This window comes from Candoia aspera, chromosome 2 (genome assembly GCF_035149785.1).
Source record: "Candoia aspera isolate rCanAsp1 chromosome 2, rCanAsp1.hap2, whole genome shotgun sequence".
NCBI lineage: Eukaryota > Metazoa > Chordata > Lepidosauria > Squamata > Boidae > Candoia > Candoia aspera.
This window is the reverse complement of record NC_086154.1, coordinates 65023912-65040329: the sequence shown is the minus strand read 5'-3', so window position 1 is coordinate 65040329 and position 16418 is coordinate 65023912. Positions and strand designations below refer to the sequence as shown.

Below are 16418 nucleotides of genomic sequence, written 5' to 3'. Positions count from 1 at the left end.
TTGGTCTTGTCATGCTTTGATGTGACTGAGTTGGCAGCCATACAAATGATGCATATCTGGGAACAGACGCTGTAGTATACACATCTGTTCATTACTTTATCTGGTGTTCTTTATCGCCAGGTGGTGGCCAGCTGAGATTTGCCACCCTAGGACCATTCCTATCAACATTCAGAAGATGAAACATGTCATTGGTGAATTCCCTGTCCTTTTTTTTGGATCAAATGATTACCTTTGGACTCACCAGGCTCGAGTGTTTCCTTATATGGAAGGAGATGTGAGCAGCAAGGACAAGATGGCAAAGGGGGTAGATGGCATTTATAAGAAAGGTAACTTATTTTCTTTCAATGTAAGGAAGTGCTTAAGTACTCAGGTCACAAAACTGAAAAGTACTTGGCCTGTTTTTCTGTGTTCTTACGTGATATATCAAATTAGTTTATCATTTGTAGCCTCAGAATAAAGGTGAGCTAAAACATATGACAATCTAATATTATTTGCATTTTTATCACAGATACTGAATTTGCCTGTGAGTTACCTATAAAATGTGTCAATAACTTTATTGTGGAGGAGTTCAGTGTGTTATATTTGCTTTAATTTTATTGAAGCGAAGCCACCATAATAGTCAATAGATGTGTGTCTTCCTCTTGAAGGCATGTAATTGATTTGGATCTCTAGCCACTGACCATACAAGGCAAACTTTACATCTTCATTCAGCGTAACTTCCTCCTTGGTTCAGACAGAGCATTCTTCATTTTCCAAACTGCTCTGATCTATGTGTCTCATTGCTGGTGCTGGAAAGATGAATTTGAGTTGAAGCTTTGTGTAGCTTAGGGTATGTCCTCCTCTTTTTTTTTGGCCTATTACATGTTTATTCAAAAAAAAAAAAAAACCGCGCAGCGGGGTGAGCTCCCGTTGTTAATCCCAGCTCCTGCTCACCTAGCAGTTCGAAAACATGCAAATGTGAGTAGATCAATAGGTACCGCTTCGGCGGGAAGGTAACGGCGTTCCGAGTCGTCATGCTGGCCACATGACCCGGAAGTGTCTATGACAACGCCGGCTCCAAGGCTTAGAAACGGAGATGAGCACTGCCCCCTAGAGTCGGATTCGACTGGACTTTACGTCAAGGGAAACCTTTACCTTTACTTACATGTTTATTCACATAGCATTCTTCATACAAAAATCTTGAGAAACAATCCAAAGATTGCTAGAAAGGTGTATACAAGTACCTGTTCAAATGTAATAGAAAAACAATTCTCAACTTAGCTCTGCAGGAAGCTGCTGTGAGATTTGAAGAATTAAAGGCACAGAAGGAACTGCGTCAGCTACAAGAAGACAAAAAGAATGATAAGAAACCCCCACCATACAAACATATTAAGGTGAGAATGCAGCGCTTAAGAGATCTGATAGTACCTTAAACGTAATTGAGTGGGCCATGAGATTGTATGCTACTTTTGCAAGCCTCAACTGTTTATAAAGCTTTAGTTTTAGTCAGGAATTGCTCTTAACTAGCACGTGCAGTTCTTGCTTAGCTTGGATTTAAACCTCCTTGTTTCCTACTATCCTACTGCCCTATGGAAAGTTAATACTGGATATAAATTTAAGGAAGGAAGGAAATCCCTGCAGTCTGTGCTGTTTTACCCTAACACGGTTAAATGAACCATGCAAGTAGATTCCCAAACTTTCTCTCGCTCCACCCTGTGTAGATTAGCTGTTGGCTACACTGAGTTGCTCGGTGCTAACCTGCAATAAATCTGTATAAGATCTCGTTCAGAAGAAGGGAGTCACCTGGTTCAGCAAAGATATACTGTAAACAACTGCAGAAATAATACATACTAGCTCTTGGAGGGCCAGCCCGTCTGACAGCTATTATATCATCCCATAATTGAAGTGGAATATGTACTATTTCTGCTAGTGGAGGTAGTCCTGTAGTAATGTAGCACAAAGTACCCTCTGCAGCTGTAAAAGTTTTCTGGTACCTATTCCAACATTGTTTCCTCCTCATTTGTGTTGTCAGAAATTCTTCTTCTTTCCATGGAGTTCAACATGCTGCCAGTCAGTGCGTCTGAGCAGTGCTTCCAAAATGCACGCTCCCTAAAACAATGGGCTTACTTGGAGTTGTCTCTTTCTTCTTGTAGGTAAACAGGCCTGTGGGCAAAGTGCAGATCTTCACAGCAGACTTGTCTGAAATACCACGCTGCAACTGCAAGCCCGCAGATGAAAACCCCTGTGGCTTAGACTCAGAGTGTATTAATCGCATGCTGCTGTATGAATGTCACCCTGCGGTTTGCCCCGCTGAAGAACGCTGCCAGAACCAGTGTTTCACCAAGCGGCAGTACCCAGAAGTAGAAATTTTTCGTACTTTAGCACGTGGCTGGGGCTTGCAAGCTAAGAGAGACATTAAAAAGGTACTTTTGCTTTTTTATTTTCATCATAGTTATCACATAATCTAAAAACAAAAGCCAGTTTTCTTGTGCTCAGAAGCATCACGAACACGTGGTAGAAGTTTTGTTTCCCACAGTAGTTTTTCTACCCACATAGAGGTTAGATTATGCAACAGTGGAATCTTAAATCACATTCCTCAAATCGGTGTAGGTCAACAATTCCTAAGCTGGGTTGTACTGATTGCCTTTCCAATGTTGATCATTTATCATACAGATTCTGATCTAAAGGACACAAATTGTGTATGGCAGTTCATTGTTCCTGATACTCACATGTTGTTACATCAAATTATTACTTATTCAAAATATTCTTAAACTGCTATAAATAACATGATGCTAAATACTGTATTTTTATTAGGAAATAATTGAACAAAAGTTCCTTAAAAAATACTTGCCAGTTTTACTGTACCAATTGCTACGGATCTTTCAATAGTCAGGTTTTTATGAGAGAAGCTCTGAGTTGATGATAGCCTTGGGAGGAAACAGAGGGGGAGACTGTAATCTCTAAGCCCATGTAGGCTTATTAGCTTGTGGGTGAAATATAAATATATATGAATATATAATCTTCAGGTAGCCCAATTCCAAGCTGTTAAGTGCTCTAAAGTTCAAAAGCAGCTTTTTAAATTGATTACGTAAATAAGCTGGTTACATATCAGTTATGTTGGTCACCTACGTGATAAATATATAGGCTTCCCGGGTCTCTCTGGCAGCCTCAGAGCTTCTGAAGTTTCAAAAGTAACTGTGTGTAGGCTGTACTCTTGCAATAGATAATAGGAATAGTTGTACGCTATGGTATTTTTTGAGGGCATTGTTGGACATGAAACAGAATGGTGCCTCCCCAGACTTCTCTCAGAGAAGTACTTGAAATACTGATCTTAATGAAGAACTCTTTGTTGTCCTAGTTTTGTAATCAGAGAACTTACTTGTTCTTCCATCCCTGCACTTTCAGGGTGAGTTTGTAAATGAGTATGTGGGGGAATTGATAGATGAAGAAGAATGTCGGGCCAGAATCCGCTATGCTCAAGAGCATGACATCACCAACTTTTACATGCTGACTTTGGACAAGGTGGGTGAAAACTTCTTTGTCCCGTGAATATTGAGTGACGGGTGGCTTTATATAATTTCTTTTCAGCATTTGGAGTACTTAATAGATCCATCAGGTACCCTTGAAAAAACATGCTCCTTTGATACGTTTGGGGTACTATGCTTTCTAGAGAGCGAGTTTGGCGTAGCGGTTAAGGCACCAGGCTGGGAACCGGGAGACCGTGAGTTCTAGCCCCCTGCCTTGGGCACAAAGCCAGCTGGGGGACCTTGGGCCAGTCGCTCTCTCTCAGCCCTGGGAAGGAGGCGAGGGCAAACCACTTCTGGAAAACCTTGCCAGGAAAACTGCAGGGACTTGTCCAGGCAGTCTCCAAGAATTGGGCACAACTGAACAGATTTTTAAAAAACACTATGCTTTCTGAACTATTCAACCTGTTAGCTTTGTATGTTTTAAAGCACTCTACATACAGGGCTAGTCTGAGCTAAGAAAAAATTAAAGCTATGTTCTTTAAAAGGTGATATTCCATTTGGTGATTTTAGGATCGAATAATTGATGCTGGACCAAAGGGCAATTATGCTCGATTCATGAACCATTGTTGCCAGCCAAACTGTGAGACACAGAAGTGGTCAGTGAATGGAGATACTCGGGTTGGGCTGTTTGCCCTTACAAATATTAAGGCAGGTCAGTATTGCTCATAGTAGCTTTCTTTGGGGTTTCTTAAATGCTTAGCTTTTGCTTCTGTTGATGATTATGAAGCCCATTAGAAAGATATTTGTCAGCACCTGATCATTCGAGCATTCACACAATCACAGACAAGAGGCTGGGATTCCTTTAACTGTTTAATGAAGCAAAATGAACTGTACAGAAGTAAAGCTGCGAATAGAGAGTTCCCGCTCAAACCGAGTTTTAAAACTACATTCCCTTAGTTTGTTCCCTTTCCCACAAAAGCATGTCACCCCCCTCCCATCCAGGTGGTGTTCCTGGTGTATCTCAACCCATTGTCCTTGATGTTTTCCATAGCCATAACAATCCACTTCACACTCGAACCTCACACCCCCTCCCATCTGGTGACACAGAATCTACACCATTCACAAGGAAATGATGGCAGATCCTCCGATAAGGGGTTCTCTGAATCCTTTGATCAGGGGGATCTGACAATATTAGTGTTTAGGAAATATGTCATTCAGGTGTGTAGTTTGGCCCTTAAGATACATTGTGAGGCTCTGGGTACATGGACAGTGTCTGCTAGCCAGAACTGACTCATCCTGACTCCATCTGCAATTAGTCTTTTTCTTTTCTCTGCTCACTCACCTCCTGAAGGATGGCTTGTTTGAAGCAGGTGCATGGTTCTTCCTTCCTTCTCTCTAAATGCTGCGCACTGAAGGTTTTTCCTTCCTCATTCCCTTCTCTGCTGCTTTCCTGCATAGTTTTTGATGCCAGGGTTTCTTCCATTTGCTTGGGTGAAGAGGTTCTGTCTGCTTTGTGAGCATTGGTAGGACTGCACTTCTCCAATGCTCACAAAGGAGCATTGTAGGAGTGTTGTGGCTGCTGAAAGAGTTTCAGAAAGGAAGAAAAGAATGGCATAAAAGGAGCCATAAAGAAACACAAATACTTTGTTTAGTGGGATGGGGTCCTACAAAGGGTTAATCTCTAATAATTGCATTATTACCTAGTGGATACTGCTCCCTATTGCAGTCATTCTGTCAGAAAAAAAACATGGCACGGCCATACTTCAGAAACAGGACTGAAATAGGTCTATAGATCCTGCCTAACACAATGGAAATAGGAATAGATTCCCCTCAGCACTTTTTATTTTTCTTCTGACTGGCTTTTAATCTTTCATTCCTTTACTAGATACTGAATCTCATGCTTAGAAGCCTGTATGTTATCATCCAGGTGGATCTCACTGATTTCTTTCATTACCAGGGACCGAGCTGACTTTTAACTACAACCTGGAATGTTTGGGGAATGGCAAAACAGTTTGCAAGTGTGGAGCACCAAACTGCAGTGGCTTTCTTGGCGTTCGACCAAAGGTATAACAGTCTGCCTTTGGATACGTTCCCTCAGATGCACTCAGAAATTATATTGGCCTTACTTGTACTGGATGCTTAGGAATTCTATTTGTACCAGTGTGGTCCTCTACTGCTTGTGTAATTTGCTCCTGCTGATAAAAGTAGTATCCCTGTTGCCTGTTCTGCATTCTTTAAACCAGCTGAGAATACAAATTAAAAAAGGAAAAAAAAGCAACTCTAGATTTCTACTCTAAGTCTCTTGATTTTTCACATACCTTTTCCTGAAGTGAAGTTCCGTCAAATATTAGCTCTCAAATATCTAATAAAGAGTAAAGCAAATCTAGTTTTGCCAGATCAACAATTTATGCTAATCCTACATCTATTTTAAATATAATATGAGTTCCATACCACTGGATGAAGACAACACATTTTGTTTTCCTTTTAGGAATATGCCTGTTAGTGATAGAAGGACCCTTCAGGATTGGACACCTCACTATGTACCTTAGTTATACAAGTTAAACAAAACTAGGGAATTGTTCCCATTCTAAACAGTTGCTCACTGGAATTATTTCTGTCTCCAGAACCAGCCACCTGCCACGGAAGAGAAATCTAAAAAATGTAAGAGGCGGCATGGAAAGCGCAAGTCACAGACAGAAATCATGAAAGAGCGGGAAGATGAATGTTTCAGCTGTGGAGATGGTGGGCAGTTGGTTTCCTGTAAGAGACCAGGCTGCCCAAAAGTCTACCATGCTGACTGCCTCAATCTAACTAGGCGACCTGCAGGTCAGTAATGTATTCTCATATTTTTTCTCTGCAGAAAACAACTTTTGTTGCTACAGAAAACAACAGTCCTTAGCTTGCAATATTTCCAGGAGTTGATGGTAGCTCATATACCACACATGTAGGGAAGACAAAGGAGCAGATAAATACATACTGGCTAAAATTTTGTTCTTTAAAAATAGAGAGGTTTAATCAGCCAAATACAAACATAGTCTTCCTTTAAGGTGTTCTATGCATTTCTTTTCATACCCTGCCTTAACGAATCAAAATCTAGGTCAGAGTTAGAAAGTATACTTCTTTTCTTCATACATTAAATGCAGTACTAATAGAAAAGATTCTTTGGATGAAATGGAGCCAGTTATCTCAGCTGCACCTTTTTTCCTTATTAAAGTGTTCCACTTTAACAAGCTTCTAAATACAAGCTGTTAAATGATGCAGTCGCATCTCCTGTCTACCCAACTTGAAGGATTCTCTGTAAATGGCTTCTTGAGTTTTAATTGACTGATTTACATGGGCATGTAATTGCTATCCAAAGCAGCGTTTTTCATTAGAATTAACTAGAGCAGTGTTTCTCAACCTTGGCGACTTTAAGAAGTGTGGACTTCAACTCCCAGAATTCTATGCTGGCTGAGGAATTCTGGGAGTTGAAGTCCACACTTCTTAAAGTCGCCAAGGTTGAGAAACACTGAACTAGAGTAAGTAACAAGGGCAGATCAAAAGAAATGAGGGAGAGGAGCCAGGGAACCAGACATCTGCTTATGAGATGTTAAACAGCAACAGTTGCCACCCACAGGAGGTTATATACCACCTCTAACTTTTTTCTTGAGATGAGATAATTGGAAATCTTTACGTCTCTATTAATGTTAAATTCTGTCCTCCTTAAGCTCCCTTTACCCCACCCCTAGCCCTACAGGGTATAAGCTGTTCTTCATGAAAAAGCACAAGTGCAGTGCTCCATAGGAGCGCAGTGATTGTTTGTGTGCTAAGGCCCAGTTTATTCCTGATCATAGGTATCCTTTCTTGTTCTATCGATATGGGTTCCTGCAGTTGGAGCCAGGGCAAAGTTAGAACACAATAACAAAGAGTGGAATGAAACCATCGTATGTAATGAATTAGCTTTTGTGTGTTATATCTACTGTGTGCAATTTAATACCAGCATCTTGATGTCTGGGAAGCTGGAGCTGAATTTAGTGATCTTCCCTGAACAGCTTCCACCAGCCAGGGTTTCCTTGCATCTTGATTTCAGGGATTTCTCTCTCGGCCGAGAAGCTGCCATAGCTCATCTCAGTCACGCTTTTTCCCGTGCTGCAGGGAAGTGGGAATGTCCTTGGCATCAGTGTGATGTATGTAACAAAGAAGCAGCCTCCTTCTGTGAGATGTGTCCCCGATCGTTCTGCAAACAGCATCGGGAAGGCATGCTGTTCATCTCCAAACTGGATGGACGCCTGTCATGCACAGAACATGATCCTTGTGGACCTAACCCTCTAGAGCCAGGAGAGATTCGTGAGTATGCGCCTCCCACAGAATCAGCAGCTGGCTGCCAAAACACTCAGCCACCAGACCAGCAGCCTGCGGCTACAGGCCCGAAATCTCAGTCCTCAGAGAGGCTTCCTCTGACTGTGTCCCTGAGGCTGCAATCCTCAGATAAACCACCTTCCTCTTCATTGGCTCTGAGGCTACAGTCCTCAGACAAGCCGCCTTCCTCGGTGGCCCTGAAGCTACAGCCCTCAGATAAACCACCCTCTACAGTGGCACTGCGGCTACAACCAGCAGACAAACTGCCCTCTGCCCTGGCCCTGAGTTTAAAACCCTCTGACAAATTGCCCTCCACCCTGGCCTTGAGGTTCAAGCCTTCAGACAAACTGTCCTCCGCCCTGGCCCTTAGATTGCAGTCATCAGACAAGCCACTTTCGGCGGTGGCTCTTAGGCTACACCCCTCAGAGAAGTCGGGACCCACGGTGGCCCTCAGGCTGCGGGCCTCAGAAAAGCTAGCCTCCCCCGGGGCCCGGAAGGGGCAACCCCCCGAGAAGCCGTCCCCTGCCGTAGTTCGGGAGGGACAGCCTTCTGCCGCCACCGAGGAGAAGCCACCTGGATCTGAGACAGCAGCCGACTGCTCGGCCCTAGAGACGCCCAGGAGTTCAGACCCATCACCTTCGGCGAGTGCTCCCCGGCCCATGTTGCTAGATAAGCCCCCCGCCACCCCGCCGCCCCGCGGGCAGGTAGTGGACAGAGCTGCAGAACCTGACTCTCTCAGGCCTCCACCACAGGGCAGGGACATTTCTGTGGGGCCGCTGCCTCAGCCTCCAGGGAAGGCGGCCCCTTCGCTGAGCCTGAAGCCGCAGCCGCCAGTCAGACCCGTCACCCCGGTGGCCCTGAGGTCTAAGCCGTCAGAGAGGCTAGTCGCTCCGACCGGCTCACCGCCTCAGACGCCCAACAGGCTGCCTACCCCCATGGACGCTCGGCCTGTACCGTCTGACAAGCCTTCTACCACCGCGGGCCTGAGGCCTCAGCTCTCAGACAGGCTTCCTGCCCCACTAAACCCCAGGCCTTTGCTTTCAGAGAAAGCACTGCGGCCGGTCGACCAGAATGCTCAACCCAAAGAAAGAGGCTTTGTGACTGTGGAGCAGAACCCTCAGCCGAAAGAACGGACATCTGTATCTGGCGAGCAGTCTTGTCGGCCGACGGGGAAATGTCCACCCTTCCCGGGGCAAACTACCTGCCCGCTAGAGAACTTGCAAATGCACGAAAAGACCTCTTGGCTTAGTGCAAAAGGGCTGCCACCCGTGGAGCAATCATTTTGGACAGCTGAGAAACTGCAGTCTCCTGAGCACAGTCTCTGTCCAGGCCAAGAAGCAATATCTGTACCCTCCACGGAGCAGACATTTTGGTCAACAGAGAGATTGTCTGTGTTTGAACAACCCCCTTGGCCCGGAAGGGAAGCTCCACTGCCTTCTGGGCAAACTTCATGGCTGACCAGAAACATTCAGACATTGGAGCAGATATCTTGGCTCTCTGGGAAAACACAAACGCCTGTGGGGCAGGGCATCTTGCCTTTGTCTGAGCAAAATGCGGTGCTAGGACTGGACCAGGACTCTCCTGGCCACGAACCTCCTGAGTCTAAATCTAAGTGAAGCCAGTTTAAAGCCAGACGGGTCACCATATTTGTTTCGGTTGGTTTTTTAATTGTATGGGAAAGGATTCTTTTGTTCATTTGTTGTTTTCTTTTTAATTCACTTCCCCAGATTCTTAACCTCCAGCATCATTTTGCTCAACCTATACAGATACATTTTTATTAAATCTCTATGATGCCCAACCAAGGAGCAAGAATGTAGGTGGTCTGTACCTTCATTTTGCAAACAATAACACTGAAATAAAGGAACCTACTTGGGATAAAATACTTAATGTTTGTGAGTCTGAGTAACAGACTTGCATTCCTAGATTATTCCCTTGTAGCTCCAAAGAAATAGTGTGTTATCATAACAGAGTTCTACACTGGCCCCTCAAGTTTCCAAAATGCTTAACTAACGAACCCAGATATTGAGGGCATAAAAGGAAATGCAGCAGGATTTTAGTCTTTAATTTTCATTCCTTGCAGTCCAACTTTCAGGAGTGATCGTTTGAATATATGCTGTCAGGGTGGAGCTTTTCAAATGCAGGTGCTTTAAAAAAATACTTGAAGTTAGTTGAGGACCTCAGTTCTGCAAAACAGAACAACTTGTGCCTCTGTGAACCTAGGTCTTACAGTGGGAGTATTCAGAAATACTATCCGGTAGATTCTTTGGGACTTAGATCTTTAGTGCAATGGCGTTAGAGCTCCCTCTTCCAACAGAGTTTTGACCACTAAATAAAAGAGCAGGTTAGAAAAATAAGTACGTTTTTGCTGAGCTTTTCAGTGCAGCATTGCTGTTAGGTTTTGTTTTGTTTTTACAGTTTGTTCACCACAGTCATCTTGTAGTAAAAATGATTAGCCAGTGTGGACAAATAAAACTAATTTTTCCCTTTTCCACAGCAAACCTGATTAAAAATAATGTTTGCATTATGTATGGGTGTATTTCTAAATCATGGGCTAATTCAGAAAATTAAACAATTGATGGCCTATATGAGAATAAATGTTCAAGATGAAAAGTGAATATTAATACTCCAATTAGTGTCTAGCTTAGTAAGCCTTTCATATTGCCTCCAGCAACACTCCCACACCCCACCTGCAGAAAGTTGACTTGAATTTAATGGGGTGGCCCTGAGGTGTCCCGTCATATCAGAAAGAGAGATAGCTGAGGTCGTAGTTCTCACACTGGAACATGAAGAGTTCCAGCACCTGGTTGAGGTTCTCATTCTTTTTTCTTCATTTTCCAGTCAATGCAATATTTTATTCCTGACAGGTTGCTAGGTTGGTAGTACTGTCTTTCAATCTGGTGGAAACATCTAATATTACATACACAGACTGAATATTATCTGCACCACAGAAATATAGCTTGCTATGGTACTGATGGTGGTTTCTTTAAAATTGTAGTTGGGGATCAGAGAAATTATTGCTTCACCCTGAATATGGCGATATTACTCACTATGCAGGGACTTCACATACCTAATAATAGCTTCCATTTCATACTACGAAGTCAGCAAGCTATTTGACCGTTCTTAAAGGTTGCCACCCTTCTATTTGCCTGAGCATCTGAACTCTCACAGACTGTTAAGCGCCAGTTTGAAGCAGAAACTTTTTGACTAGCTCCCATTTGATCCTCTTTAGATGTCCACATTTTTGCACAGAGCAGGAGTTCTAACTCTGTCCCAGTCTAGAGCCTCTCATCTTGGAATAGATAATGCTGGGGTATTCAGGGCCTGTAGGCAATCATCAATGTTGCAGCAGCAGTTCAAATTCAGATCCATTACTTTTTCAATGTTGGCTTTCCACAATGACAGTATCTACTCGGCACTGCGAAATATTCCCTACCTGGTTGTGCATCTCATCCTCTTCTCTGATTCATTTCATTCTCTCCAAGTACAGCTAATGACTTTGTAAAGCATTATGACTAATGGAACCTTAGTGCTTAAAGTTGGTTTTCCTTGAACACCTGCAGGCTGAGCGCCGCTCATTGCTGAAAATGGCGAAATGCAAACACCTTTTGTTTCTGCATGACTCCTGCACAAAAGGAAACAGGACAGTTCTTCTGAATGAGACAGATACAAGAAACCAAGGGCATTTTACCAAAACTTTTTGAAATGAAAAGACCCACCATTTTGAACAATCAAGCAAGCAAGTCAAGCCAATCACGAGGCTCAGCCTATTAAACATTTCTCATGTGGAAACAAAATAAAGCTCTAAATTTTATGTCTCTAGGCCTTCCCATGAGCTGGACTTTGTCATGTAGATTGTGTGTTTAGGGCTTCCTTTGTGCCAGCCCCTGCCCTCCCTTCACAGCTGTACCTGTAAGAAGAGAGAAATCTGCACTGCTTTATCCAACTCGGTTCTTGCAATGTCATGTGTTTTAACTAGGTATTTGTTTCATGGAAAAAATAAACTGTGAATATTTTTGGTGGAGGCTATTTTAAATCTTTAAAACAGAGAACTTCTTATTTTGAATTATTTTGTTCAGATTCCTAGGGATCATGTAAGCAACTGTAACAACAGGGATTCATGCAGCAGCACATTCTGAATCTTTGGTTAGGAACTCCTGTTCAAACCAATTTGAAAATTTTGAGTGGCATTTCAGATCAGTTGCCCAGTGACTTATTTTCTATTACAATTTCCCTGGAGATCCACTCTTTACAGCCTCCCTAAACTACTTGCTTCATAAAACAAGAAGCTGTTAAACTGAACTAAGCAGTGAAATAGAAAACATTGCAAAAGTATAGATGGAGCATCTTGAATGTTTTATCAAGCACAACAGCACCTCTCCAAGTCCAGAGGTTAATGTCCAGTTCATTAAGCTAAGTAAAGACGCCACAAGGCATAACTTCAGGAAAATAATGAGGTAGAAATAGGAATCACCACCCAGGTCTTGGTCAGCACAAGGTAAAGAGTTGCTGCCTCTGTGTAACAAGATGGCCACATGAGGCAGAAAATTCTCCATTAGGAGGAACGCCGGCCAAATAGAGGCTGAGTGCTGCGTGCCCAAAAGAACAGAGCAAATAAGGGTTGGAGAACATAGAATTTCCAGGTGCTAAAAAACAGTGTTGAATTTAAAGTTGTTTGGGCATATTAATTCTACTCTGCTCTTGGGTTATGGTACCTTGCTAGAAATGTGGGCAAAGTGATGTTCCTCAAGTGCAAATCTTTTACCTTGCCATCAAGTTTACTTCAGACAGAAAATGAGATGGTCTATAATTAGAGTTTGGTGCGGGACATGCAACTTTGGGGGATGGGGGTCTGGGGACCATATTTGAAAGATGGGCCAAGAAGCCACATTCCAAAAATTAAATAGATCAGGGAATAGAGAAGGATCTGGCTAGGACTCAAACTTAATTTAATTTGTGTGTGCGTGTAAAAAGCTTGGGTGACTGTATAGAGCTGTAAAGCATGCAATTTGTGCCTCTCCATTTTCCAGAGATTTTTATCTAAGCTTTTGGGAGAAGTGAAACTTAAAGCCTGCAGGTGCCTAGATCTGTTTAAAAAATCATGAAGCTGTTAAAAGGTTTATTTTTAATGAATGGGGTACTTGTGGGAGCTGTACAGTGTAAAACTAAATTGAGGGCACTCCTTGGTCAGTCTTGTAATGATTAAAGTTTAAACATAAGTTCTAGAGCTGCTTTCCTTTTCCAGAGGCTTGAATAGGGCTTGTTGGAACAATAGATACATGATACACAGTTCTGATAATACTGAAATATATGGAGAATCCTGGCCAGTACAATTCAGGAATGTGCTGCTAACCATGCCATAGTTCGTGCTTCTCTGTTCCACTTTTCTGCATTTTCCTGCAGGTGGTAAACCGACTGCAAGTCCTTTGATTTAGGATGTATAGTTTCAAAGTGTGGGTGTATTTTTAATTGAAAGTGAAAATTTAGAATGATACGTAACATTCTTCAGCATTCATATGTTTATGCTAAATTAAAGTCTTTCCTCCAAATATGCATAGTTACTAATGAGCTACATGAAAATAAGAGTTTATTACCCCTGTGTTGATATGGGACATTTTACAGTGTGGGTGAATTCCCTGGGATGCAAAAATGTGGTGAGATTAGAAATGAGGGTTGACCGTTTAAGAACATTGCATTACAGGAACTGAGATAAGGTTCACATCAAAGATCAAGATGTTTTAGAGTATTCAAATATTGACAGAGAGTTATATTAAATAATGGACACGCTTCTGTCTCCTTTTCTAGCTTTGAAATGTTTAGCATATTCAAGAAGGTAGGGACCAGTGTGTATGTGACAGCCATGTGAATGCGATAGCCCTTTGTACGCATTCTTTGTGGTCTTCATGTAGTCACGTGTTTTGTGCTTGTGCAGAACATCATCTTGAAAAGTTGTAGAAAATGGAGCTCAAATTCATCCTGCTCTCTTGAGTAGATAAATGCCTGAAGCTCTGTTCTGCTGATCACTTGAGCCAAGTTACAGAGAGCACGCTCTTTTGTAGATAAAGATGAAAGACCCCCAAGGCAGCAGAATATCCCAGCGATCACCTTTGGATAATACACGGTATGGAGATTTTACATTTGTCAGGTCTGTGGTCCTTTGGAGAGAGATACTTTTGTAAAAGCTTAACAGCCTACCCTAGTATGTGTTCAAGAGAGCTTGGAGAGGCTCACTTATATTTGAGGGCTCAGAAGAGAAGTAATGTTGAAATAAATTTTTTTGTGGAAGAGGATCTGTGTTTATCTGTTGCAGCAAAAATAACTGCCTTGCAGCATCTTCGAGACTAACGAATTTATGACATAAGCTTTCCTAGACTGCAGCTCTTAAAACAGCTGCAGAACTACTATTCATACATTTGATGGTCATTTACAGAAGTGATGTTAAGCTTTATAGAATCACAAGTTGTCTTTATGAAACTAAAAAAAAAAATGGGTCAGGTGAGGAAATTGGCACTTAGCAATGCTAACGTAAGCTGGAGAAATAAAATTCTGTGTCTCCAAGCAATATGTATTGTTTCATCCTCAGGCATGCTGGTTGCTGATAGTGGAGAGGGCATCAGTGGGAATTATAGCTAGGCAGAGCTGTTGCAGGAGAAGGCCTAAAGAAAGTCTATGCAGTCATGTCTCTCCAGTGCTTAATTACTGTTTCTGCATGGATAATAAAAAGGAGTCAACAGAGCATATTCCGGTATTAATGAAAAACAAGCCCAATATGGCTATGCAGAGCTGCCCAATTCTACAAAGAGCTGGCTGCCAAAAAAAAATCTTCGGAATACCTACATTGGAACAAGAGGAAGTGTTTTTGGATTATGAATTTATTTCATTTTGCTTCTCATACCCAGTTGACTGTATGTGAAATTTATGATAATTGGGGGAGGGGGGAAGGTTGCCCTACCCAGGCGTTCCCAAAATATGTACTGTAATTCTTTGTATATAAAAGAACATAATTACTGTAAAGTAAAGTTTAACTTTACTCTTACCTGTGTGTATTGTCTCATTAAGACCTGGCAAAGCATTAAATTCTTAAAGGAAAACTACTTTACAGCAGGGGTAGTTTCCCCATCCAAGTAGAAAATGGGCCCAACAGTGCTTAGCTTCCAAGGCAGCCCAATGCTGTCTGCTACTCAGGCAAAGTGAAGTCACCCTCAGTTCCTAGTGACTTACATGGACACTTAGAGTTGTTCAAATTAAATTATTAAAAACTGTTTAAAATGTGCTGCAAAATTAAAATGTGCTTTTTATTGGATTCTGAGTACATGGCATTTAATCTCTACCTTATTATAGCTTGAAACTGAATCTTGGGAAACAGTTGCCCGAGATTGCTGTGAGCTATCAATTGGTGGTGAAGTATGGAAAGTGTTTCCCCACTCCCCCAAATGAAAAGTTAACCATATAGCAAAACAGATGGGTAAGTCTTAGCAGTCAATAGCCTCAACCCTTGTGGGAGGCTGAGGGCTGTGGAGTGGCCACCTCGTGTACATGGGCATAGCAGGCTTTTGTGGTAAGAGGAGGAATGAATTGGGGCATTTTAACAGTAATTTGCCTTTTTGGGGCACATTAATTTTCTTGGATTTCTCACAAAAATTACTGGCAGAGTTGGAAAATCATGCTTGGGGAATTCCTAGGGCCACAAAACAAAATTTGAGGGCTGCAGCTGTCAGCTCATTTTAAAAGATATTGGGGTAGCAGCTAAAAGGTTATGGCTTTTCTGTTATGCTGCTCCTTGGCAGGTACATCTACATAATGATCCAAAAACCTTGTTCCAGCTGAGCAAGAATATAGGAAAACTCCTTTTTGCTCATTCACCATCCTATGAATTGACTGATCCCCTTTTTTGTCTACCATTGACTAGAGCAGATGCGTAGCCTTCTCGAGTGCCCTAGTAAAAAGTCCACTCATATTTTAAAAAGTCCAAGGGTAGAAAAACAGATTTTGTAGTGACAAAATCATTAACACTACAGTATAATATATTTGAACACCATGCTATTGCTAGTGTTTATAAAGGGAAACTGATTTACACCACCAATTCCTGTCGGAAAAATCAAGCATTTTCATGATTACATCTGTAGTCTTTGGTCACTGTACAGTATTCTGCCATTCCCTAGCTCCCATATTGCACTATGCCTGTAACCGCCCTGGAACTCCAGAACCGTGTTAATATCTATGTAGTTCTAATCAATCAATGTCCAAGATTTAGAAACTGTCCCAAGTACTTTCATAGTATTGGGCATTATCTTGCATGTATTCTTGTATTAATCACTTTGGCCAACTGTGATTAAGTGTCTCAATAGGCTTGAACCCCATATTTGAAATTATTGTTTCTGCTGCAGCATTGACAGCCACTGATTGGCAGAAATTGATGGTCAGTTCTTGAGCCACTCTGAGATGGTCTGCAGGTAAGAAACATTTTTCTCATTCAAGATGGTGAAACAGAAGCAGCTCCTTATAAACTGTCATCCAAGATGATCAGCCCTTACAGGTAGACCTCACTTAACTTCAGTAACTGGGACCGGAATTTCCATCACTAAGCGGTGCAGTCGTAAAGCATGATGTCATGTGACTCCACTGCTTTGTGACAGA

The 16418-nt window shown here is 42.2% G+C and overlaps 1 protein-coding gene across 2 annotated transcripts in view; it reads left to right on the top strand.

The window, feature by feature from the left end:
• Window positions 1-14817, top strand: part of NSD1 (nuclear receptor binding SET domain protein 1) — a 69001-nt gene extending 54184 nt beyond the window's left edge. Inside the window, exons 16-24 of one of the 2 annotated variants that reach the window (XM_063292091.1) lie at window positions 121-326; window positions 1261-1373; window positions 2133-2402; window positions 3385-3501; window positions 4017-4158; window positions 5404-5510; window positions 6071-6272; window positions 7581-7772; window positions 11345-14817. In XM_063292091.1, coding sequence (XP_063148161.1) covers window positions 121-326; window positions 1261-1373; window positions 2133-2402; window positions 3385-3501; window positions 4017-4158; window positions 5404-5510; window positions 6071-6272; window positions 7581-7772; window positions 11345-11349 — 1354 coding nt within the window. In that variant the 3' untranslated portion in view covers window positions 11350-14817. Of the gene's footprint in view, window positions 1-120; window positions 327-1260; window positions 1374-2132; window positions 2403-3384; window positions 3502-4016; window positions 4159-5403; window positions 5511-6070; window positions 6273-7580 lie in introns of both variants that reach the window. The other variant, XM_063292090.1, reaches the window with a different exon arrangement.
• The last annotated feature ends 1601 nt before the right edge of the window (window positions 14818-16418 follow it).